Genomic DNA, 25,796 nt, shown 5'->3' with positions numbered 1-25,796 from the left:
CGTTTAGTCTGTTTATTCCATGACATTTGTAAACATTAGGAAGGAGCACACACCGCCCCATAAAAATGTTGTTGTCGCATTGTGTATAAAGAATTTTGCAAAACTTTCTCTCGCCAGAAAGAGAACAAGAGAGAGAGAGAGAGAGAAGGTACGAGAGAACAAGTTTATATCTTCCCCCACATAGGAGCCTGTCAGACGGTAAATGCTTGAGGCTCTCTGTAAGTAAGTATGCAAAGTTGTATTGCACAATGAAACATTTTGTGCATAACTCAAGAGTTGCCATTGTGCCAATATATAATGTTTAGGGTATAAGTTATTGAACAACAGAAATTTTTATGTACTGTCATCAATTTTGGAGAAAAAAAACAAGAACAAGTAAAAACGTGTCGAACTTTGAATACGCACCAGCTTGTACATACAGTAGTGCAAAAAATAATTGGGACAACAGTTACCAAGAACAATATTGAACAAAAAGACTAAAGCTGGAGATACATATCACGCGAAGCACTTATGCGTGCTTAATCAATCTGATGCGCCCTCATGTGTTCTTCGCGTTGAGTTACATACAATGCGTCTTTTGCTGCGCACGAATTTCTAAAAATCAGCTTATTTATATTATTTCCAAAGTAAATTTCAATGGAAATTGGCAACGATGTGGTTTAATATGATTTTAATAAAAGAATTTCTCTAATTTACGGACTGCAAAACAAATTTGAAGAGTAAGCATATACAAATCATATATTTTGCGCCCTGAAACGTGTTCAAGGTTGCGAGTTGGTTAACTTATTCTGTCAGATGCGTGGGTGCATTTGTTGTGTAACTCACACAATATAAACCAACCTATTTTAATTTTCTCTGATAAGCACGCGTAAGTGCTGCGCGAGGTATGTAACCCCACTTTAAGAAACCATGGTTACTTCTGTTAATGGCTGAACTTGATTATTCGTAGACCTGTTGATTTTTGAACGGTGAACTTGAACTAGAATTTAAATCTTATTTAAATTACGGACGCCCGCAATGGTGATTTTTTCGAAAAATCATTAGGACAAAATAATAGGGACTCTAATCAAAAGTATCAACATCGTGCTCTTCTCTCAAATACCATTCATTTAAACCCCATATTGCCATTGGTTTAAGGGGAGTTTACAAGACGAGGCGTCCCCCAAACACATGGCCCCAAAATTGGTTATAGAATTCGTTTTCTAATCTCAACTACCTTTCATTTGAGCCACATATTGGCATGGTTGAAAAATTTTTTTGGGGAATACCTATTACCTTTATTTGAGGCCCATATTGCGATGGTCAGTAAAAAATTACTGTTTGTGGGGTATTTTGGGTAAAGGGGTCTTCTCTTTTTCCAAACAAAATTGGACCATATACTAATATTGTTCAATTGTGTATAACAAAATATTGATCTTTTTAGTAGCTATATCTAAAAATAAACCGATCTGAAACATAAACGACATGGATGTCGAAGAGCCTAACATAACTCACTGTCCAAAATGTCGGCGAAATCGGACAATAAATACGCCTTTTATGGCCGCAAAACTCTAAATCGAGAGATCGGTCTATATGGCTATATCCAAATCTCGACCGATCTGAGCCATATTGAAGAAGAATGTCGAAGGGCCCAACACAACTCACTGTTCCGAATTTCGGCGACATCGGACAATAAATACACCTTTTATGGGACCAAAAGCTCAAATCGAGAAATCGGTCTATATGGCAGCTATATCCAAGTCTGGACCGATCTGTGCCTAAACTTAACTCACTGTCCCAAATTTCAGCGACATCAGACAATAAATGCGCCTTTTATGGGCCCAAGACCTTAAATCGATAGATCGGTCTATATGGCAGCTTTATCCAAATCTGGACCGATCTTAGCCATATTGAAGAAGAATGTCAAAGGGCCCAACACAACTCACTGTTCCGAATTTCGGCGACATCGGACAATAAATACACCATTTATGGGACCAAAAGCTCAAATCGAGAGATCGGTCTATATGGCAGCTATATTCAAGTCTGGACCGATCTGTGCCATTTTGCAGAAGTACGTCGAGGGACTAAACTTAACTCACTGTCCCAAATTTCAGCGACATCTGACAATAAATGCGCCTTTTATGGGCCCAAGACCTTAAATCGATAGATCGGTCTATATGGCTATATCCAAATCTGCACCGATCTGAGCCATATTGAAAAAAATGTCGAAGGGCCCAACACAACTCACTGTCCCCAATTTCGGAAACATCGGACAATAAATGCACCTTTTATGGGACCAAATGCTCAAATCGAGAGATCGGTCTATATGGCAGCTATATCCAAATCTGGACCGATCTGAGCCAAATTGAAGAAAGATGTCGAAGGGCCTAACACAACCCGCTGACCCAAATTTCGGCGACATCGGACAATAAATCCGCCCTTTGTGGGCCCAAAACCATAAATCGAGAGATCGGTCTATAAGGCAGCTATATCCAAAACTGGACTGATCTGAGCCAAATTGAAGAATAATGTCGAATGGCCCTACACAACTCACTGTCCCGAATTTCGGATGTCCAGTGGCCTAAAGCAACTCACTGTAAAAATTTCAACAAAATCGGATAATAAATGTGGCCTAAGACCCTAAAACGGCTGATCAGCCTATTTGGGGGCTATATAAAGATATAGTTCGATATAGCCCATCTTCGAACTTAACCTCCTTATGGACAAAAAAGGAATCTGTGCAAAGTTTCAACTCAATATCCCTATTTTTAAAGACTTAAGCGTGATTTCAACAGACAGACGGACAGACATGGCTAGATCGTTTTAGATTTTAACGCTGATCAAGAATATATATTCTTTAGAGGGTCGGAAATGGATAATTCGATGTGTTGCAAACGGAAGTACAAAATTAATATACCCCCATCCTTCGGTGGTGGGTAAAAAAAGCTAGCTTATATACCTAAATATGGAAGGGTTTTTTTAAGTAAAATATCTTCGTTGACTAATAGTCTGAGCTCACTAAATTTTGTAAATAATTCAAACGATTTGCAAGTTTTTTAAAAAACATGTGCCTAGGTAAAAATTTCCTGCCTTACATTCGCATAGTTATCAATTATTTTGATATATCCTCTGGCAACCCTGGTTAAATGGCAGGCAATCGTGAGACAGAGAAATGTAAAAAGAGAGTAAAGCTTCTTAATTGCAACTCTTCTATTCCAGAAATTAACTACGTCAGAAATAGAAATACCAACTGCATTTCCGTGAAATCTAGATAAATGGATAAAAATAAAAATTGGCAATGTATTTTTAAATATAATGGCAAAAATAATGATTAACCCTTTGCTATGTTTTTTTGTTTGTTTTACAACTTACCTTTTGCCTCTTAAAACAATTCAAATGCATATTTATTTACAAATGTTTGGTCATAGCTGCTACTAAATTGTAAATATTAGCTTTAGTAGATGTGTGTAAATTATGAGTGCCAGAGAACACATTTTGCTTTGTTATCTTTCCCATCCATGTTGACATTAAGTTGTCGTATGCCCTCCGTGAGCGCTTGTTTTTGTTCGTGCAAAAAACACAAGCAAAGTAAACAACAAAGCGACAACAACAACCTGTCTTTTCTTATTAGGGCACTAGGTTTTTCCCGACCCGTTAAGCGTGAGCGCACATTTGCACGCACATTGCTGCGGAGGTCGAGCAATTGTTTTTGTATACACATGTACGAGTATGTGTATAATTATAAAGCCAAAACATATCTATAAATATGTATAATTACATAGAACAATAGAAGGAAAACCAACACGTATAATAAAATTTGTAGTGTTTACTATTACAAAAAAAAATAAACATTTTAAGGGAATAGAATTAAGATAGGTACATATGCTTGCTTTAAATCACCTGTTGTAGACAATTACTGAGACAATTAAAAGGGAGTGGTGGATAGCCTTACTTTTTTCAAATTATATAGATTAACACTTATAGTTCGATCTATTTAAAATGTCATGGTAATCAAGAATGTTGTAAGGTTTTTTAACCAGATTTCGAGCTGTTACATATACAAATAGTAATTTAGGCAGCCTTGCTAGAAAAAAGGTTGAAAGTAAAAAATTTCATAACTTACTTTCGTAGTGATAATAATTTTACACATCCCACAGAGGGTTTGTTCATAATCCTGGTTTACAACACTCTTTCATCTACCATAAACTATGTTGCCATATGTTCATGAAAGGTTAAAAGTATATTTTGCTTCAAATATTTATGCAAATTCTTAGGGTTCAAAAAAATAAAAGAAGACCGTGGGTGCGTATAAGTTATTACTCATACGCACTGTGGTTCAAGTTTCAAATAACACTGTGGAAAGACAAACATATTGCAAGAAAAACTGAATAGTATCTTTTGAAAGAGGCAAAAGAAAAGAAGACCCTTGAATTGACGTTTTGGAAGCCACCTTCGAGCAGAATTTAGCACCTCTGCTTATAACGCTGAGACCAACTTATTATAGCCGCCTTGCTTAAAGGTAAACAAATGGTAGTTGTTCAAAAAGTTATTACTAGAAAAAATATATATATAAACACGTTTTAAAGAAAATGATATTGTTTTTTTAACGATATGATGATTAATTCCATTCCGTAAGTACAATTGGATCATGGCTTACAATCGCTATCGTTATCGAGGAAGAAAAAATCGATCCTCCGAGCATATCTTGACATCTCAAAGTTAAGCAAAGCAAATGGTGCTTGTTCAAAAAGATATTACAAGTAAAAAAATAATTAAAAATACCTTGTAAATAATACAATATGTCATTGTATTTTAAAGATATGTGCTAAAATGGTTCAAATCGGTTCATAATCTGGTATAACTGTCATATAAACCGATCTTGGATCTTGAATTCTTGAGTCAATAGAGCGCGCATTTCTCATCCGAAATTGGCTGAAATTTCGCATGTGGTGTTTTGTTGTGACTTCCAATAACTGTGCTAAGTATGGCGCAAATCAGTACATAACCTGATATAGCTGCCGTATAAACCGATCTGGGATCGTGACTTCTTAAGCCTCTAGAGGCCGCAATTCTAATACGATTAGGCAGAAATTTTGTATGACGGCTTCTCTCATGACCTTCAACATACGTGTCTAATATGGTCCGAATCGATCAATAGATTGATACAGCTCACATATAAACCGATCTCCCGATTCTTATCGGAATGAACTGAATTATACAAATGACTACAATGTTCAGCATTCATTTATGGTCCGAATCGGACTTTAACTTGATATAACTCCAATAGCATAACAGTTCTTATTCAATATTCTCTGTTTGCCTAAAATGAGATACCGCGCATAGAATTCGACAAATGCGTTCCATGGTGGAGGGTATATAAGATTCGGCCCGGACGAACTTAGCACGCTCTTACTTGTTTTATTTTTGTTTTGATTTTGCAGTAAATCTAAATGTCAAAGGCTTAATAACACATATGTGATTTTTTTCTAACATTTTAAAAAGATGTTCTATTTGATCCGATATTCCACACATAAGCAACAAAACAGCGTTATAATGGTGAAAATACAAATATAAAACACATTAGAAGAAAATAAGTTGTAAAACAAAGTTTATTTCTAAAACCACTTTGACGTTTCAATTTACGGCATTTGCAACTCAATTTAGTTTTGATGGATCATGAATCCGATTCATGGTTTATAGGGACTTATATCAGATTACAGACCAATTTGGACCGTACACAGTTATGGAAGTCATAAAAGAACACTATGTGCAAAATTTCACCCAAATCGGGCAAAAATTGCGACTTGTAAGCGCTCAAGAAGTCAAATCTGGAGATCGGTTTATATGGGATCAGGTTATAGACCGATTTGGACCGTTCTAGACACAGCTATACATGCAAAATTTCAGCCAAATTGGACAAAAATTGCGGCTTTCAGTGGCTCAAGAAGTCAAATCGGGAGATCGGCTTATATGGGAGCTATATGAGATTATATACCAATTTGAACCGTACTTGGCACAGCAGTTAAAATGCCTAATATAACACCGTTTGCAAAATTTTAGCAAAATCCGGCAAAAATGAGGCTTCCAGGGGCTCAAGAAGTCATATCGGAAGATCGGTTTATATAGGAGCTATATCTGGTAATAGACCGGTTTGGATCGTACTAGGCAAAATTATTGGAAGTCATAAAAGAACACTACATGCAAAATGTCAGCCAAATCGGACAAAAATTGCAGGTTGTAGGACCGCACTAGACACAGCTATTGGAAGTCATAATAGAACACTACAGCCAAATCGGACAATTTTTGCGGCTTGTAAGGGCTCAAGAAGTCAAAAAGGGAGATCGGTTTATCGGGCAAAAATTGCCGCTTGTAAGGGCTTAAGAAGTCAAATCGGGAGATCGGTTTATATGGGAGCTATTGGGTTGCCCAAAAAGTAGTTGCGGATTTTTTAAAAGAAAGTAAATGCATTTTTAATAAAACTTAGAATGAACTTTAATCAAATATACTTTTTTTACACTTTTTTTCTAAAGCAAGCTAAAAGTAACTGACAGAAGAAAGAATGCAATTACAGAGTCACAAGCTGTGAAAAATATTTCTCAACGCCGACTATATGAAAAATCCGCAATTACTTTTTGGGCAACCCAATATATTAGGTTATAGACCGATTTGGACTGTACTACACACAGCTATTGGAAGTCATAACAGAAAACTACATGCAAAATTTCAGCCAAATCGGATGAGAATCGGATAAAAATTGCGGCTTACAGAGGCTCTAGAAGTCAAATCCGGAAATCGGCTACCTCTGCGCGTTCGGCCGCTTTGGTGATTTCGACAGACGGACGGACGGACATGGCTGGATCGACTCAGAGCGTCGAGACGATCAAGAAAATATATATACTTTATGGAGTCCTAGATCAATATTTCGAGGTGTTACAAACAGAATGACTAGATTAGTTTAGCCCCATTCTATGGTGTTGGGATAAACATCCTTAATTTTTTTGTGATATTTGGGTGAAATACGGTAAATCATTGACATCCACAGATTCTCAAAAACTTCATTACGGATGTTAATAGGGAGTAATGAAAACACTTTTTTAATGTTTTAATTTTTCTTTAATTAAGTTCGAGTTTCTTAAATTGCTTTTAATTTGTCCTTTACAAATCAATTTAAATTAATAAGATGTTAAAATGGCTTACATAAGTATTTCGAAGAAAAGTTTTATGTTTTAACTTTTTATTTGAATTTAAATCAAATCTAGAGTTCACTTTTCGGTGAAGAATGATTTTAATGCATTTCTTCCATTTTGTGGAAACCATGACCCCCTCAATGGAGGTGATCTCCCAACAACTCTTTTGTAAGGGAATTTTTTGTGAAATATTAAAACCATGCAAAACGCCTCAGCAACATTTGTTTTGTGAAATGTTCTGAAATGTCGGTTTCATGTACATATTTTATATTCGTAATTACAGTCTTTAAGTAATTCTTCGTCGAAAGAAACATTTTTGTTGGTGATATTTTACAACTTTAACATGATGGTATTGGTTTATCACCGCCAACAGTGAACATTTTACAGTAGACAACATAGAGTGTACATATGTATTTAAAAATCACAATAAATACGATAAACAAACGATAAAAGAACATAAAATAAAATAATTGAGATTGCGAACATGACATAAATACTTTATATAAATATATATTAAATATACACTATATACGATAGATACTACAACTAAACTTTTCGAGAGAATCAAATATCAGTGGGTTAAAATAATTTGGTTTTGTTTGTTGGTTCATAAGAATATAAACTACTGAAGGAAAACTAAGTTGAATTAAGTCGGTGCATTCAATTGCGTATTTAAACAACCTACAACCTACTAGTTGACAGATCAACTGGAACTAGGCCTCTGTAAGATAAATGCCAATGTATCCATGGGGCATAATGATACATCTTCGTCAAATTGATGGGTCGACAAGCGTTTTAGGAATGTTAGCGTGGTCTTGTGGGCCGTTGAAACATTGGCCATTTGCAAAAAGTGGCGTAGGTTTAGCTAAAAGAGATTAAAAGAAGAAAAGACAAACATTATAGTGATAGTTAGTGATGGTTTTCAATAAAAATGAAAAATCTATGAAAACAAGTAAAAAGGCATTAAGTTTGGCCGGGCCGAACTTTGGATACCCACCACCTCGGGTATATAAGTAAACCCCCTTTCGTCAAAAAGGGGGATAACTTATGCATCCAAATTCGGCACGGATAGTGAGTGATATACTAAATATTTAGGTTAGGTTAGGTTAGATAAGGTATAAGTGGCAGTCCTTTACAGTCTCACTTAGACAATTTTAAGTCCATTGTGGTATCACAGTAGCGACAGACCAAGGCTTCTGGCGGGAATCGAACCCACGACCCCTGCACTGGTAATGCAAGCACGCTACAACTCGGCTACCGGGGCGCCCTATCACTGTTGAATTTTGCGTTTGCGTAATTATGAGCTTCTGACCCTTAATTGGCATATCGGGTATATTGACATCATATTCGTATTCTTCTCCCGAATACCTTTCATTTGAATCCCATATTGTACCGATCGGTCCACTTTGATTTTGGGCGGTACTTTTGGGGCAGGTTTGGGCTTGGGACGGCTTCCTAGGTATTGGCAACCAATTTTTAATATCATACTCATACTCTACTCCCGAATACCTTTCATTTGAATCCCATACTGTTCCGATCGGTTCACTTTGATTTTGGGCGATACTTTTGGGGCAGGTTTGGGCTTGGGACGGCTCCCTAGGTATTGGCAACCAATTTTTAATATCATATTCATACTCTACTCCCGAATACCTTTCATTTGAGTCCCATACTGTTCCGATCTGTTCACTTTGATTTTGGACGGTACTTTTGGAGCAGGTTTGGACTTGGGACGGCTCCCTAGGTATTGTCACCCAATTTTTTATATCATATTCATACTCTACTCCCGAATACCTTTCATTTGAGTTCTATACTGTTCCGATCGGTCCACTTTGATTTTGGGCGGTACTTTTGGGGCAGGTTTGGGCTTGGGACGGCTTCCTAGGTATAGGCAACCAATTTTTAATATCATATTCATACTCTACTCCCGCAAACCTTTCATTTGAGTCCCATATTTTTCCGATCGGTCCACTTTAATTTTTGGCGGTACCTTTGGGGCGGTTTTGGGCTTGGGACGGCTTCCTAGGTATTGGCAACCAATTTTTAATATCATATTCATACTCTACTCCCGAAAACCTTTCATTTGAGTGCCATATTGTACCCATCTGTCCACTTTTTGCTTTTGGGCCTGGGGCGGCCTCTTAGGTATTTTTTATATTATATTCGTATGTACCTCCCAAATAACTTTCATTTAAGTTCCATATTGTACCAATCGGTAAATATGTTTTGCGGGGGGTTTTAGTCAGCTGTTTCAAATGTAAGCGAAATCGGTTAAAAATAAAGCTTTTATGGGCTTCACATCCTTTATCTGGAAATCGGTCTATATGGCAGCTATATCTAAATATAGTCCGATCCAAACCATATTTGGGACGGATATCGGGAGACCTAAAACTACCCAATGTTTCAAATTTCAGCGAAATCGGGTAATAAATAAAGCTTTTATGGGCTCCAGACTCTTTATCGGAAGATAGGTCTATATGGCAGCTATATCTAAACATAGTGCGATCTGAACCATATTTGGGTCAGATGTCGGGAAACTTTAAACTACTCACTGTCAGCGAAATCGGATGAAAAATAAAGCATTTATGGGCATTAGACACTTTATCGGCAGATCAGTCTATATAGCAGCTATATCCAAATATGGTCCGATTTGGCCCCTTTCAAGAACTTAACCAGCGTGCATCAAAAAGACGTATCTGTGCCAAATTTCAGTTCAATATCTCATTTTTTGAAGGCTGTAGAGCGATTACAACAGTCGCAAGGCAGACACACGGACATCGTTAAATCGTCTTAGAATTTCACGACCGACCGATACTTTGTAGGATCGGAAATTGATATTTCGATGTGTTGCAAGCGGAATGACTAAATGAATATCCCCCCTATCCTACGGTGTATCTTTACACTTAGATAGCAGTTAATAAGTAAGAGCGTGCTAAGTTCGGCCGGGCCGAATCTTATATACCCTCCACCAGGGATCGCATTTGTCGAGTTCTATGTGCATTATCTCTCTTTTAGGCAAACAAAGAATATTGAATAGGATCAATAGGAGAATAGCTATATCAATTCAGACCGATCCGATTCGGACCACAAATGAATGCTGAACATTGTAGATGTCATTGTGTAATTTTTCAGTTCATTCGGATAAGAATTGCGCCTTGTAGGGGCTCAAGAAGCAAAATCGGGAGATCGGCTTATATGGGAGCTGTATCAAGCTATTGATCGATTCAGACCATACTAGACACGTATGTTGAAAGTCATGAGAGAAGCCGTTGTACAAAATTTCTTCCAAATCAGATGAGAATTGCGCCCTCTAGAGGGTCAAGAAGTCAAGATCCCAGATCGCTTTACATACCATCTATATCAGGCTATCTACTGATTTGCGCCATACTTAGCACAGTTATTGGTAGTCATAACAAAACAGCTCATGCAAATTTGGCTCAAGAAGTCAAGATCCAAGATCGGTTTATGTGACAGCTATACCAGATTATGAACCGATTTGTATCATACTTAGCACAGTTATTGGAAGTGACACCAAAACACTACATGCAAAATTTCAAAACACTACGTCAAATCGGACGAGAATGGCGCCCTCCAGAGGTCAAGAGCCAAGATCGGTTTATATGGCAGCTATATCAAAACATGGACCGATTTGTATCATACTTGGCACAGTTGTTGGAAGTGATACCAAAAAACCACGTGCAAAATTTCAGTCAAATCGAATGAGAATTGCGACCTCTAGAAGCTCAAGAAGTCAAGATCCAAGATCGGTTTATATGGCAGCTATGTCAAAACATGGTCCGATTTGGCCCATTTACAGTCACAACTAACCTACACTAATGAAAATTATTTGTGCAAAATTTCAAGTGGCTAACTTTACTCCTTCGAAATTTAGCGTGCTTTCGACAGACAGACGGACGGACGGACTTGGCTAGATCGACTTAAAATGACATGACGATCAAGAACATATATACTTTATGGGGTCTCAGACGCTTATTTCGAGGTGTTGCAAACAGAACGACGAAAAGTATACCCCCATCCTATGGTGGAGAGTATAAAAATAATTAATCCTAGTGTAATTGAATGGCAAAATTGAGTGGTGAAAACATTTCCTGTAACTATGTTTAAATGTATAAAGAAATGGAAAACATCCAAGATAATTGCATACATGACCGGCCTGTAACAGACTTACATATATGATAGCAAACGTGTGTTTCGAAAGCAGAACAGAATACCCTGCTTCAGATCATACATTGAAAATTGTAAAAATTCCAAAAAATCATTTACCTCTCCAGTATTCTTAGCTTCCAATCCGGAACATTGCATCAGATTCGTACGATGCAGTATAAGACCTGTATTCTGTATGGCATGCTGTTTGCGATCACGCGCTACAGCTGGTACAGCACTAGTTGAATTCAGGTTTCTCATAACCACCACCTCCATGTCATCACCCAAAGCCGTATGCGATGAACCAAATTCAGACAAAACACCCAGCCAATCGTTTTCAGCAAATATGAATTTATCCAAGGGATTTAAAATATACTTCGAATTTCTATAGGCCGACAAAGTTAAAGCTCCCGCAGGGTGATTATCAGCTAGTTTTTCACAACCTTCAATGCGTTCCAATATAATGCGGAAAATGTGTAGCACTGGTCTATTGTCCAAGACCCCATGACCAAGGCCACGTTCATCGTCACGTGTCAAGCGACGATCTTGCATTATCTCCACCTCGCCTGGGGCCAATGAAGAGCCACCCAAGGGTTGAGCTGAGACAACGCTCAAACGTAAACTTTCATCTTCTATATATATGGCCGTGGGTATGGGATAGTAATTCGCTTGCAATGGAATTTTTGTGAAACGTTGACGTTTTATAACCTGCAAGCCATTTAAATCAGTGTAGAAAGTTTCACCACTACGAATGCGGCTTTGCAGGCGCATTACAACTTCGGTGTCATCCATATCGGCTATGTCAATGTTATTGCGTATTTCCGGAGCTTCGCCATCCCTAAGTATGGTATGATGTATGCCAAAGGAAAGACCAGTGGACACACTTGACTCCAATGGGCCTTGAGTTACCAAAACAACTGGCGTTTGAGCATTCACTATCAAAGTGGCTGGTCCATTCGGAAGGAATAAATAGGCGCCGGAGCGATCGCCACTCATGCGGGTGCCATATTTGAAAAATTGCACTCTCACCGGTGTATGAGATTCAGATTCTTTAATTTGTACAGATTTCATCATGCCATCCAAACTAAAGGCCACTGTAGGTCCCGAGCCCACTTTCAGAGAGACCTCACGGTGATCACCAAATTTCACCTCTTTGGGATAATCGCCCAATTGAGTGGTTATGGGATTTGTAGTTAAAATGAGATTCGAGGCAAAATTAACATAACTGAAAAAACAAAATCTGGATTAGTTTAAAGTAGGGGAAATGTTTGGCTTTACTTACTTCTTGTTTAAAGACTCTGGAGTCTCCACCTTTACAATGTATGTGGTGAGGCCTAAGGGCGGTACTTTGGCCTTAAATATCAGTCGGTATTTGGTGGTTGAAGCCTGAGGAGTTATAGTATTCGAGATGGTGTGCTTATGCCATGTCCATACGGGACTAATCTGTATTTCCACGGGATTATTGTTCGAATCGGTGACACTGACAAACGGAGAAGCTATATGGAAATCAACAACTTCTTCACGCCATTGGGGCAGGGCATTATGGAAAACTAAATGCTTTTGAGGTAATTCTTCGCCCAAAATAATGGTGGTGCGGCTGTCATCAGGCCCGGGCCAACGTGAATCATCCACATAGAAATAATTGAAATTAGTATCAGCATTGTAGATCTAAAAAAGAAGACAAAGACACATTAATGCTGTAGACCACAAAGCGTCTATCATGTCTATCTTACCGATTTCTTTGTCAGCAATTTATACACCGATTGCTGCATTACAAATTTGCAATTCTTCACTGCGCCCAGCATGCGATTTGCATAGTCTTCCACAACATGAGTTTTGGCAGTGCCGGTGATACCATCATGATGTTGAAACAGTGACAATTGTCGTCGTGCATCCTCCAACATTTCATCAAACTTGACACTTGCATCCCAGCTGTGCCAGGCGCTTAACATTTCTGCACTGTGTACATAGTGTGTGAGCACTCGATCCATGCGCTTATGAAAGGGCCGTGAAGTGTAATAACCGCTCCAATAATTATCTGCGCGATCAGCATAGGTAAAGAAATCACCGCTCAATGTGGGGAATGTTCTTGCCTTTTGCCTTTGTTCTTCGTGCACAGCATCAAAATATTCCTGAAGTGTACCGAATTTGGCCTCAACAAAATACTTGCGTTCCCCATTGATGTGCGAGAAGAGAGCTTCATAGTTCAAACGTTGAACTTCCCATTCGGTACTTTGGCTATAGCGAAAATCATCGCCGAGAGGAAATAGCACAACATTTGTTCGATATAATTCGGCTTTCTTTTTCCATTGGTCGACAATGAGTTCAGCCCTTAAAAAAAAAAGCAAAATATAAGCATATTGAAAGGAGGTTTGTACGGGCCTTGGCATAGATAGTCAACACCAAGGATTCAATAAAAATGTTAAATGTATTGTAAATCTAAACCTTCAGGTTTAGCTGCCAGTTGACAGCCGTAACTAGCGTCATTTTTTATAAGTTGTTGCACGTGTTGGTATGCCAACCACACCTCTTACCTTTGAGCTACATTGCGATCACTAATTGTTTGGGGCGGCACTCGCCATGGGCAACTTAAACCAAAACCAGATACCCGCTTAAAATCAAATTGGCAACAAATTTTTGGATCTGGACCACAGGAGTGGGGAATATCATATGAGTAGAATGGCATCATATGGGTAAAGAGTTCAGTTTCACCAGTATCATCTAAATCACATATAAAATAGATATGGTTTTAATCATTATGTCCCTAGTTGAATTAAAAATTCATCATACCCCATAATTGTCTCCAATAGAATTCTAAATTACGCTTAGAAGCCAATTCTTTTTTCACCGAATAATGGGTGCGTTGAATCAAAGCATTTTCAAATCCTGATTTCTTTAGTATATATGGCATAGAAGGAGTATGTCCAAAGGGATCAATTGCCCAGGATGATGTTGGTGTGACATTCAGATACTTCTTGAGCCAATGTTGACCTTCCGTCAACTGCAGCAGCATATTTTGCCAGTGTGAATTTGCTTCATCGGGCATAACCCAGCCACCGGATACAAATTCCAATTGACCATTTTTAACCAATCTGCAAATAAAGAAAAATTTATAGATTTTAAACATAAATGTTAAAAAAAATATTGCTAAAGATTTTCAGATTTTATATTGGACATGATTGTTGGGAAATTATGAGTAAATGTTCCTTACCTTTTAAAAATAAAAAAATTATAAACAAAGGAGGTGTATAGACTATGAAATTCGAAATTTGAAAACCCAAAGTTCCCCTTTTATGTCGATTGAACTACTAGCTATAAACTGGTTGAGAATTAATATTTGAAAAAAATTCGGCCAAACTCTATGCCAGTCAATAAATTCGACACAGATGTCGAAAAGCCTAACATAAGTCACAGTGACAAATTTCAGTGAAATCGGATTATAAATGCGCCTTTTATGGGGCCAAGACTTTAAACCCGAGATATCGGTCTATATGGCAGCTATATTCAAATTTGGACCGATTTGGGCAAAGTTGCAGAAAAATGTCGAAGAGCCTAACACAACTCACTGTCCAAAATTTCCGCGAAATCGGACAATAAATGCTCCTTTTATGGCCCAAAGCCTTAAATCGAGAGATCGGTATATATGGCAGATATATCCAAATCTGGATCGATCTGAGCAAAAGTGAAGAAGGATGTCGAAGGTCCCAACGCAACTCACCGTTCCAAATTTCAGCGACATCAGACAATAAATGAGCCTTTTATTAGCCTAAAGCCTTAAATCGAGAGATCGGTATATATGGCAGCTATATGCAAATCTTGATCGATCTAGGCCAAATTGCGGAAATATGTCGAGGGGCTTAACTTAACTCACTGTCCCGAATTTCGGCGACATCGGACAATAAATGAGCCTTTAATGGCCCAAAGCCTTAAATCGAGAGATCGGTATATATGGCAGATATATCCAAATCTGGATCGATCTGAGCAAAAGTGAAGAAGGATGTCGAAGGTCCCAACGCAAATCACTGTCCCAAATTTCGTCAACATCGGACAATAAATGCGTCCTTTATGGGCCCAAAACCTTAAATCTAGAGATCGGTATATATGGCAGCTATATGCAAATATTGATCGATCTAGGCCAAATTGCAGAAATATGTCGAGGGGCTTAACTTAACTCACTGTCCTAAATTTCGGCGACATCGGACAATAAATGCCCGTTTATGGGCCCAAAACCTTAAAGCGAGATATTGGTATATATGGCAGCTATATCCAAATCTGAACCGATCTGGGGCAAATTAAAGAAGGATGTCGAAGATCCCAACGCAACTTACTGTCCTAAATTTCGCCGACATCGGACAATAAATGCGCCTTTTATGGGCCCAAAACCTTAAATCGAGAGATCGGTATATATGGCAGCTATATTCAAATCTTGATCGATCTAGCCCAAATTGTAGAAAAATGTCGAGGGGCTTAACATAACTCACTGTCCCAAATTTCGGCAACATCGGAAAATAAATGCGTCCTTTATGGGCCCAAAACCTTAAATCGAGAGATATGGTAGCTATATCCAAATCAGAACCGATCCATTTTGAAGAAGGATATCGAAGGGCCTAATACATCTCACTCTCCCAAATTTTGGCAACATCGGACAATAATTGGGCCTTTTCTGGCCCAAAGCCTTAAATCGAGAGATCGGTCTATATGACAGCTACATCCAAATCTAAACCGATCAGGGCCAAATTGAGCAAAATCTGATAATAAATGTGGCTTTTATGGGCCTAAGATCTTAAATCGGAGGATCGGTCTATATGGCAGCTATATCCAAATCTGAACTGATCTGGGCCAAATTGACGAAGGATGTCGAAGGGCATAACACAACTCACTGTCCCAAATTTCAGCAAAATCGGATAACAAATGTGGCTTTTATGGGCCTAAGACCCTAAATCGGCGGATCAGTCTATATGGGGGCTATATCAAGATATAGTCCGATATAGCCCATCTTCGAACTTAACCTGCTTAGGGAGAAAAAAAGATTCTGTGTAAAATTTCAACTTAATATCTCAATTGTTAAAGACTGTAGTGTGATTTCAACAGACAGACGGACGGACCCGGCAAGATCGTCTTAGATTTTTACACTGATCCAAAATATATACTTTATAGGGTCGGAAATGGATATTTCGATGTGTTACAAACGGAATGACATAATAAATATATCCCCATCCTTCGGTGGTGGGTATAATTAAGCCGTAATAAGTTTGAATCTTTGAAACCCCAATTACCCAAAAAATCAACAGATTTATAGATTTGTACATCAATTTAAGATATTTTCGTCCGTATTTGTCCCTCTTAATATATGCCCCAAATTTGTATGTCAGATTCGTATTCTACTTCCAAAAATCCTTTCATTTGAGTCTCATTTTTGCTCGATCAGTCTGCATAACCGTTTTGGGTGGAACCTGTCACTTGGCCCAAAATATTAGGTTAGGTTGAAAAGAGGATACGTATTATAGTCCGCCACATGCCTCTATGGGCATACACCTAAGCCTTGGTGTGCGCTCTAAATCGTCAGAGAAGACGTTAATCTCCTTCTTACACTCCAACAACGTCTGGGACCTTACCGTGCTGGTTGTTACAGCACTTATGCCTAACATGCTGTCCATAAAGATATTCAATTCATGATGTGATGGCCAGGATTTCCGTCTTCGGAAACAAAATTCGGTCTCTAGGTCCACACCTGTTCTATGCTCTAGCATTGGGCAAGAGCTCCCATCGGTGCCAAGTCAAGACTATACGGCGGATGACTCATCAAATCGATGGTTTGAGTGCTTAAAAATGCAGGTGTTTCGTATTTTTGGAGAATTTCTTCTGACCAATCGACACGAGCCTTTGACACATTGTGTGAGATCCAACGCGAACAAATTTTTTTGACGGTTAAATATCCATGTAATCTTGAATGTATTCTGGATCCACTAATGCCTAAGGTCTCAATCACGATAGGTCACATGACGATCTTTCAATATCAGTTGGTTTTTGGAACAACACCTCATTTTAGACGACCTTTACGAAATTCGTCTTGTACTGAACTACGACTTCGGTTGAATTCACCATACCATCGATAAACACTGGTTCTTGATGGAGCGTCATCGCCAAAAATTGAGTTAAGTTCATCGAAGCACTGTTGTTGAGTTAATCGACGTCGAAAGATGCAAAATATAATCGCACGAAAATGTTCACGATTTAATTCCATTTTTTGAGCGAGATGAATCTTTTAAGTTACTGTAAACAACACAAATAGCGCTCGTATGTCAAAATGTTCTGAGTACGTATACCCTCAAAAATGTCAAGCTTTATGTCTGTCTATTTTGCTCCCAAGATAGGAGAAGTTGTCAACGTTTTCAATGATATAGTCGTTTATAGTGAACGGTGTCAGATTTGATGTTCCTATCCTCATCAATTTGGTCTATGCTATGTTTACCCTCAGGCCCACTTTGGCAACATTTTCATTCAGTCGTTCCAGTTTCGCCTTAGGCCTACTTTGGCCATATTTTCATTCAGTCGTTTCAGTTTCACCTTTATGTGCTCGAAGCAATGCGCAAAGAGGCATATATAATCCGCGTATTCGATGTCTCCAGGCAAGTCTTTAATACCTCAGCGTGTGCCATAGGATGCCTCAGTATTAGTTGCTGCTAATACGGAGTCTAATAATTCATTGAAGGTAGTAGGCTAAAATGTGCCGCGAGATCCACGTGGTTGAGCCTCTAAAATATTTTGAGAAAACGAAGAAAGAGAAAAAGACACCCAATATTGACGACCCCCACAGACGACCAGACAAACGAGAATGTTCGAACTCTCCCCAGAAAAGGTGCAGAATACGCATTGGCGAATCTTAGTGTAAAGACCGAGGCCAACATTTCCGCCCAAAATGGTCGAATGTGGCATGTGGAAACAGCATGACATACTCGATGTTCCCTGTAAAAGCTTTTTCAGTGGGTCGTTTTATCCAAAAAAAGAAAAAATGGGCAAATACTGGCGAAAAATGCTTAATTTTTTAAATTCGGGATCACCATGGTCTAATCGATGTTGTTGTTCTTGTAGCCACATTTTCAAGTGGAGGTAGCGAGGTGAGCAAGCTCGTTCCGATCCAAAGGACCGATGGTCGCGGGAACAGGGTGGTCATCGTCTATTTAAAGATGCTAATAACTCGCCTTGTCATATCGAGCATCACAGGCACTCAGTATTTATTCAAGAGCCGGTGCCGCCCAGCCTATCACGGAGACTTTCCGCTAGATACCACTGATTGTCCGCGACTGCCGTTGCAACTACTCCGTTTCAGCTCTTCTCATTTCATTTTATTTTTTTTTTTTGTTATACCCTCTACCATAGGATGGGGGGTATACTAATTTCGTCATTCTGTTTGTAACTACTCGAAATATTCGTCTGAGACCCCATAAAGTATATATATTCTTGATCGTCGCAACATTTTATGTCGATCTAGCCATGTCCGTCCGTCTGTCTGTCGAAAGCACGCTAACTTCCGAAGGGGTAAAGCTAGCCACTTGAAATTTTGCACAAATACTTCTTATTAGTGTAGGTCGGTAGGTATTGTAAATGGGCTATATCGGTCCATGTTTTGATATAGCTGCCATATAAACCGATCTTGGGTCTTGACTTCTTGAGACTCTAGAGTGCGCAATTCTAATCCGAATGGAATGAAATTTTGCACGACGTGTTTTGTTATGATATTCAACAAATGTGCCGAGTATGGTTCAAATCGGTCCATCTTTTGATATAGCTGCCATATAAACCGATCTGGGATCTTGACTTCTTGAGCCTCTAGAGTGCGCAATCATTATCCGATTGGAATGAAATTTTACACGACGTGTTTTGTTATGATATCCAACAACTGTGCCAGGTATGACCCAAATCGGTTCATAACCTGATATAGCTGTCATATAAACATATCTGGAGTCTTTACTTCTTGAGCTTCTAGAGGGCGCAATTCCTATCCGATTTGGCTGAAATTTTCTTTCAACAACTGTGTCAAATAAGGTTCAAATCGGTTCATAACCTGATATAGCTGCCACATAAACCGATCTGGGATCTTGACTTCTTGAGCCTCTAGAGGTCGCAATTATTATCCGATTTGCCTGAAATTTTGTGCGACGGATCCTCTCATGACCATCAACATACGTATTTATTATGGTCTGAATCGGTCTATAGCCCGATACAGCTCCCATATAAATAGATCTCTCTATTTTTCTTCTTGAGCCCCCAAAGGGCGCAATTCTTATTCGAATTAGCTTACATTTTACACAGGTCTCCAACATAAAATTTAATTGTGGTCCAAGCCGGACCATATCTTGATATCGCTCTAATAGCAGAGGAAATCTTTTCTTATATCCTTTTTTGCCTAAGAAGAGATGGCGGGAAAAGAACTCGACAAATGCGATCCATGGTGGAGGGTATATAAGATTCGGCCCGGCCGAACTTTGCACGCTTTTACTTGTTTTTCTTTTAATTTATTTCTACGCTCCGTATGGAGCATACTTCTATCCGCATCCTGTGGACGCGCCTAGTAGCTCGCAACTAAGTTTGATGAATACCACACAGTTCGGACCTCAATGTTCCAGCCTGTGTGGTGCACACATCTATTCTGTGCCGGGTTTACTAAATTATTCCTATAAACGCTTTCGGGCCACCAGTTTTTAGTTGGCCACAGTGGTTCATTTTATCCGAAAAATGTAGCATCATAACGAAAAATTGCAAAATATTGTTGTTGTTGTTGTTAAAGCCACATTTGTATGCATAGGTAGTGACCCTCGTCAAGCTCCATAAGTAAGCAAGTATGTCCCGGTCTATAGGACCGATTGCCACAGGAATGTTATGGCCATTGGCTATTTAAAGATGCCATTAACTCGCCTTGTCATATCGAGTATAACAGGCACTCAATATTTAGGTAAGAAACAATGACGGCGAGCCTCTTTCTGAGACTCTCCCTCGAGACCGATAATTGCCCGGGACTGTCGTTGCAACTGCTCCGTATACTCAGCAATCCATTTTCTACAGCTTGTGTCCCGCTGGGACGCTCTCAGCTGAGCCACTCGCAATGACGACAAACACCATTCAAATCCAAATCAGCAGTTATGGCCATTGGTTATTTGAAGATGCCAATAACTCGTCTTTTAATATCGAGTATAACAGGCACTGAAGGCCACCGCAGCGCAGAGGTTAGCATGTCCGCCTATGACTCTGAACGCCTGTGTTCGAATCCTGGCGAGACCATTAGAAAAAAAATGTCAGCGGTGGTTTTCCTCTCCTAATGTTGGCAACATTTGTGAGGTACTATGCCATGTAAAAATTCTCTCCAAAGAGGTGTCGCACTGCGACACGCCGTTCGGACTCGGCTTTAAAAAGGAGTTCCCTTATCATTGAGCTTAAACTTGAATCGGACTGCACTCATTGATATGTGAGAAGTTAGCCCCCGTTCCTTAGTGGAATGTTCATGTGCAAAATTTGCAATAACAGGCACTCAGTACGTATTTACGAACCAATGCCGGTGGATCTCTATCTGAGACTCTCCCTCGAGACTGATGATTTCCCGGGTCTATCGTTGCAGCTGGTCCGTATACTTAGAAATACATTTTCCGCAGCCTCTGTCCCGTCCGGAAGCTCTCAGCTGAGCCACTCGCGATGACGACAAGCACCACTCAGATCCGAGCTCAGAGTTCCAACCCGAGTGTTACTCATGATCATCATAGTCTTATTTATTACTTAGGATGCCAAATTTTTCAAATTCTGAAACAGCATGGCCTACTCGATGTTTTAGGTTATTATTATGATTTGTAATTGACATGTAGGGGGCGCTCTGTGGTGAAATTTGTATTATATTTTCACACACATTTATGGTTCGGTCATTGAAAGCAGTTGTTGAAGCGGCTTATCTGAGGAGGTAGCCAGTAATGAACGTGGGTCAACTCTGGTTCCTAGACCCGACTGCAATGGGCATCGAGCAAAAGCGGTAACTGCCACCAGTTGTTGCTGTAGCCACATCGAAAAGTGAAAGTCTGATTGGCCAGACAGAATTGACACTATGCAAAACACAGATGATACTGCACTTGTTGTTATATGGTGAATTCTGCTCTCGTCGTATTCGATAGAAACATTCAATTAAAAAAAAACTATTATTTCAAATTGTATTCCAAAAACTAAACCAAAAACATGGAAATATCTATCAACATGTGTAGTTCTATAGTAATTTTATAAATGGGCCGTGCGGCATAAAAATTACCAAATTGGGCAAATAACTCTTCAAAAACTCATTTAATATACTCACTTTTTTAATTCCTCCTTATTGTTTTCGCCCAAGTCTTGGTAGAAACGAGAGAAATACGAGATCTCCGCCCAAATAAATTTCATATCGGGATTCTCTCGCAAATGTCTCAAGGCGTTAAAGAGAATATGTTTGGTTTCATGTTCATAGTAATCTTCGAATGTCTTAATCCAACCAGGATCATTATGTGAATGGGGCACCACAAACACTTTTAACTTGTGATGATCGTTATATTGTAGGGTATCGTATTTTATATTCCAACCCTGTTTCCAAACACCACCGTCTATATCGGCAAACGACATCTTATCATACATGTCCAACATCTAAATTAGAAAAAATACCGAAAGTAATTAAACATCTTAAATATCTCCGTGTGTGGATGTGTATGTTTTCGTCATCTTACCTGTATGTCCGGCTGTGGGACTTGTTGAGGATCAAACTCACAAGTTTCTTCTCTTGCGATTACATTCTCTTCCATTAATTTGGGATCATTAGCTATATTGGCCAATACAATCTTTTTTTCTTCATTGCGGTCCAGCAGTTTGTGACTTATGGCCCCACCACCATGGCGACCGGTGTTTTTAGTTCTAGGACTATTTTCGTTGCTCATGTCAGGTTTTTGTAGCACCTGTTTGTTGTATTCATTCTGATTGTTATCCAAAGCCATAAAATTAGGCTTCTTGTCTTGTCCTGAAGGAGCCGCATAATTAATCATAAAATATACGGTCAGGAAAATCACCAAGGAAATGCCACATAGCAATAGAGCAAATCGTCGACGTATTCTTATCATTATTACAAATTTTTGGTTAGTGTCAAATTAAGGGTCAAAAACATTGATACGCCTAAACACCACCGGTCAATCGAACAATTTTGTTTCTACAATACAATTAAATTTTTAACTTCATTTCTAGGCTGACAATCTCTTTATTTCTTGCAAAATGCTAAGTTTGATTGGTTATGATTGCCAAGTTTGTGTTTATATGAAATAATGGCTGGGAAAAAGTTGGGGTTATTGAAACTCCAAACATTTCAAAAATAATACCTATAACGAATACATAAAAACGACAAATTTTTATAGATTTCGTTATTTAATAAGCAAAATTGTGTAATTGCATTTTTAAATTTAATATTGGTAATATTATTTAAATTAAAATATTTGACATCTTAATAGTTTTCATAAATACGGTAACACTTCTCGGCAGCACCTTACGTTAAACGTTAATTGAAAATCAGATGTACTAAAATGCATTTGTTTACCTTTTCTTCTTATCCAAAAGGAGATCACTGTGAAATGATATCACAATGGCAAAGCAGAGTTTTTTGTAATTATACAATAATTGAAAAGGTTTTGAATTAAAAGTTTAAAAAATCAACTCAAAATGAGACTTCAACGGGCGCTGGCTGCCTATGAAAATGTCAACGTTATGCGCCTATTGCCCAAAACAATTAAACGTGCACTGAGTTCCTCAGTAAAAGCTGTTAAGTCAGCGCCAAGAGAAACATTTGTGGAACGAGTCTCTGCAGGTCCTGGTTTAAAAGAGTTTCTAAATGTTAAAGCTGTTTCAAAGTTTAAGACAGCTGCCCAAGAAGAGGAAATTATTCCATATCTACCTTTAGACAGCTACAATGGAAAAGGACGTCGAGTGTTTTTTGAAGTCTATGGCTGTCAAATGAATACCAATGACACAGAAGTAGTGCTCTCCATTCTCACTGCAAACGGCTATGTGAAGTGCGACGATATAAAACAGGCAGATGTTATCATGATAGTCACCTGTGCTGTACGCGAAGGAGCCGAAACGAAAATATGGAATCGTCTTAACCACTTAAAAGCCATGAAGGAGAAGAGATCCTCGAAAAAAGGACCACTGCAGATTACAGTTTTGGGTTGTATGGCCGAGCGTTTAAAACAAAGGCTTTTGGAAAAGGAAAAGTGTGTTGACGTGGTGGCTGGCCCTGATAGTTACAAAGATCTGCCAAGGCTTTTGGCCATATCACGGCATTACCAGCAGTCAGCCATTAATGTGCTCTTGAGTCTTGACGAAACCTATGCAGATGTTATGCCTGTAAGACTCAACTCAGAATCACCTACAGCATTCGTATCAATTATGAGAGGCTGTGATAATATGTGTACTTATTGTATAGTACCATTTACCAGAGGTAGAGAACGCTCCAGGGATTTAGAATCAATAAAACAAGAAGTAATAGCACTGAGGGAAAATGGCATCAAGGAAGTTACGCTATTGGGTCAAAATGTAAACAGTTATAGAGACACCTCCAAGGAGACAGCAACAGCCGAAAATGTGTCTACAGTGCCGGGCTTTAAGACTGTGTATAAGCCAAAAATTGGAGGTTTGCCCTTTTCAACACTACTGCAGGAAGTAGCAAAAGCAGTACCAGATGTCAGAATACGTTTTACATCGCCCCATCCTAAAGATTTTTCCGAAGATGTCCTCAGGGTAATTCGTGACTATCCAAACGTATGTAAAAATCTACATTTACCAGCCCAATCAGGCTCAAATACTGTATTGGAGCGTATGCGCCGAGGATATACCAGAGAGGCCTACCTTGAATTAGTGGACACTATACGTCTTTATTTGCCAAATGTTGGTCTTTCAAGTGACTTTATTTGTGGTTTCTGCGGTGAAACTGACCATGAATTCCAGGACACTGTAACACTTATTGAGCAAGTGCAATATAATGTTGCCTTTTTGTTTGCCTACAGCATGAGGGAAAAAACTACAGCTTACCGCAAATATAAAGACGACGTGCCGCAAGAAGTAAAAAGCCAAAGACTACAAAGAATGGTTAAAGCTTTCCGTGATGGAGCCACAGAACTCCATCGACAATATGAAGGGCGTAAAGAGCTGATATTAATCGAAGGCAAAAGCAAACGTTCGGATGATTTTGTTTTTGGCAGAAATGATGCCAACATTAAGGTAATAGTCCCATTTCAAACATTGCCGAAAGGTAAAAATGGTACGACATCATCGAAGCGACATATTGAACTTGGCGATTTTGTTGTAGCTAAAATTTTGGAATCCAATTCACAGGTTCTAAAAGGAGAACCTTTATACCTAAGTTCAATAGAAGATTTTTACTCAAATGTATAAATTATATACACAAAAATTGATTTTAGAAAAAATAACTGCTGTTTTATTAGGCCTCCATAGGCTCATCCTTATACGAAGCAGGTTGTATGGTTTTGGTGTGAAATTTCGTCATGATTTTGCGATAAAAATCAAAAAGTACACCACTAGCCTCACGACACATAAGATAAGCATCATTGAACTGTGCCATTTTGAAACAACCCGAGCTATTCACCGTCACCAGATCTCTTTCTAGGGAGTCAAAAACAAATGTAAAATTCGCACGACTATCATTTGTTTGGCCATAATCGGGATCCAGCACCAGTTGGCCGTTCTTATCAACAATACAGCAGACAGCAGCTACGGTAAATTTCATGGGAATACCGCCTATCAATAAGGCCATACAAGCGGCATTAATGGCACAAGCATCCAACTAAAAATCAAGAGCAATTGATTTGAAAACAACCTTAAAACCTTTTTCCATACTTACGCCTCCTCTATCGTCGAGTTCTTGTACTTGCACTGATACCATGGTTCTGGGATGCATGGCCGACAGTACAGCCGCTTCACATGTATCCTTAATGACCGATTCACGCATTTTGTCTTTTATTGTGGGCAGGCCAGCTTTAGGTCTATAAATACATTCTACATAGGCCTTGTCTATGTTTAAGTTTTGTAATTTCACTTCTACCGGCCCCAATATCGATGCCATTACACACGTCCCTCCTTGAGCAAACAGTGATGATCCATCGCCTCTGGTCAGGGGGTTCAATTCGCAATTTAGGGAGCGTATCTTAACATCAGTCGCATCTTGTTGCATGTTTGAGTTAGTTACCATGCTGTAATGGCAAATTGAGCGTTTCAAAATTAAATTGTTTATTTTTTAAAATGTGATTCCACAATGTGAAGTCTTCTTCTTAATTGTTAGCATCAATCACAGGAAAGATGCAACAGATGTTCTCACGTATCGTTACTGTTACAAACGTATTGTGTGCTCTGGGGTATACTTAATAAGTTGAGCTTCTATTATCCCCTGCTCATTAAATCTGAATTTAG

The 25,796-nt window shown here is 38.8% G+C and overlaps 3 protein-coding genes across 3 annotated transcripts; 1 reads left to right on the top strand and 2 right to left on the bottom strand.

Annotated features, from left to right (window-relative positions):
• Positions 1-7,386: 7,386 nt before the first annotated feature.
• LOC106086721 (alpha-mannosidase 2) lies at positions 7,387-22,607 on the bottom strand. The gene is made up of 8 exons (XM_013251505.2): positions 22,058-22,607; positions 21,658-21,977; positions 14,118-14,419; positions 13,862-14,048; positions 13,061-13,658; positions 12,610-12,995; positions 11,448-12,552; positions 7,387-8,031 (listed from the first exon to the last, which is right to left on the bottom strand). Exons 1-8 carry the CDS (start codon positions 22,442-22,444, stop codon positions 7,870-7,872), a joined length of 3,447 nt encoding a protein of 1,148 aa, XP_013106959.1. The 5' UTR covers positions 22,445-22,607; the 3' UTR covers positions 7,387-7,869.
• Positions 22,608-22,935: 328 nt separating this feature from the next.
• Positions 22,936-24,799, top strand: LOC106086727 (CDK5RAP1-like protein). The gene has a single exon (XM_013251511.2). The coding sequence runs from the start codon at positions 23,034-23,036 to the stop codon at positions 24,762-24,764; it is 1,731 nt and encodes a 576-aa protein (XP_013106965.2). The 5' UTR covers positions 22,936-23,033; the 3' UTR covers positions 24,765-24,799.
• On the bottom strand, positions 24,781-25,666 carry LOC106086728 (exosome complex component RRP46). The gene is made up of 2 exons (XM_013251512.2): positions 25,231-25,666; positions 24,781-25,173 (listed from the first exon to the last, which is right to left on the bottom strand). The coding sequence occupies exons 1-2, from the start codon at positions 25,576-25,578 to the stop codon at positions 24,811-24,813; spliced, it is 711 nt and encodes a 236-aa protein (XP_013106966.2). The 5' UTR covers positions 25,579-25,666; the 3' UTR covers positions 24,781-24,810.
• Between the last annotated feature and the right edge of the window lie 130 nt (positions 25,667-25,796).

This window comes from Stomoxys calcitrans, chromosome 2 (genome assembly GCF_963082655.1).
Source record: "Stomoxys calcitrans chromosome 2, idStoCalc2.1, whole genome shotgun sequence".
In the NCBI taxonomy this organism is placed as follows: Eukaryota; Metazoa; Arthropoda; class Insecta; order Diptera; family Muscidae; genus Stomoxys; species Stomoxys calcitrans.
This window is presented reverse-complemented; position numbering and strand designations above follow the sequence as displayed.

Excerpts from the sequence above, each read along its gene's own strand:
- LOC106086727 (XM_013251511.2), top strand. The coding sequence starts at position 23,034 with ATGAGACTTCAACGGGCGCTGGCTGCCTATGAAAATGTCAACGTTATG.
- LOC106086721 (XM_013251505.2), bottom strand. The coding sequence starts at position 22,444 with ATGATAAGAATACGTCGACGATTTGCTCTATTGCTATGTGGCATTTCC. Across the intron at positions 13,659-13,861 it reads GATCGCAATGTAGCTCAAAG|GGCTGAACTCATTGTCGACC; the intron begins GTAAGAGGTGTG and ends TTTTTTTTTAAG. Across the intron at positions 12,553-12,609 it reads CCAGAGTCTTTAAACAAGAA|TTATGTTAATTTTGCCTCGA; the intron begins GTAAGTAAAGCC and ends TTGTTTTTTCAG.
- LOC106086728 (XM_013251512.2), bottom strand. The coding sequence starts at position 25,578 with ATGGTAACTAACTCAAACATGCAACAAGATGCGACTGATGTTAAGATA. Across the intron at positions 25,174-25,230 it reads AACTCGACGATAGAGGAGGC|TTGGATGCTTGTGCCATTAA; the intron begins GTAAGTATGGAA and ends CTTGATTTTTAG.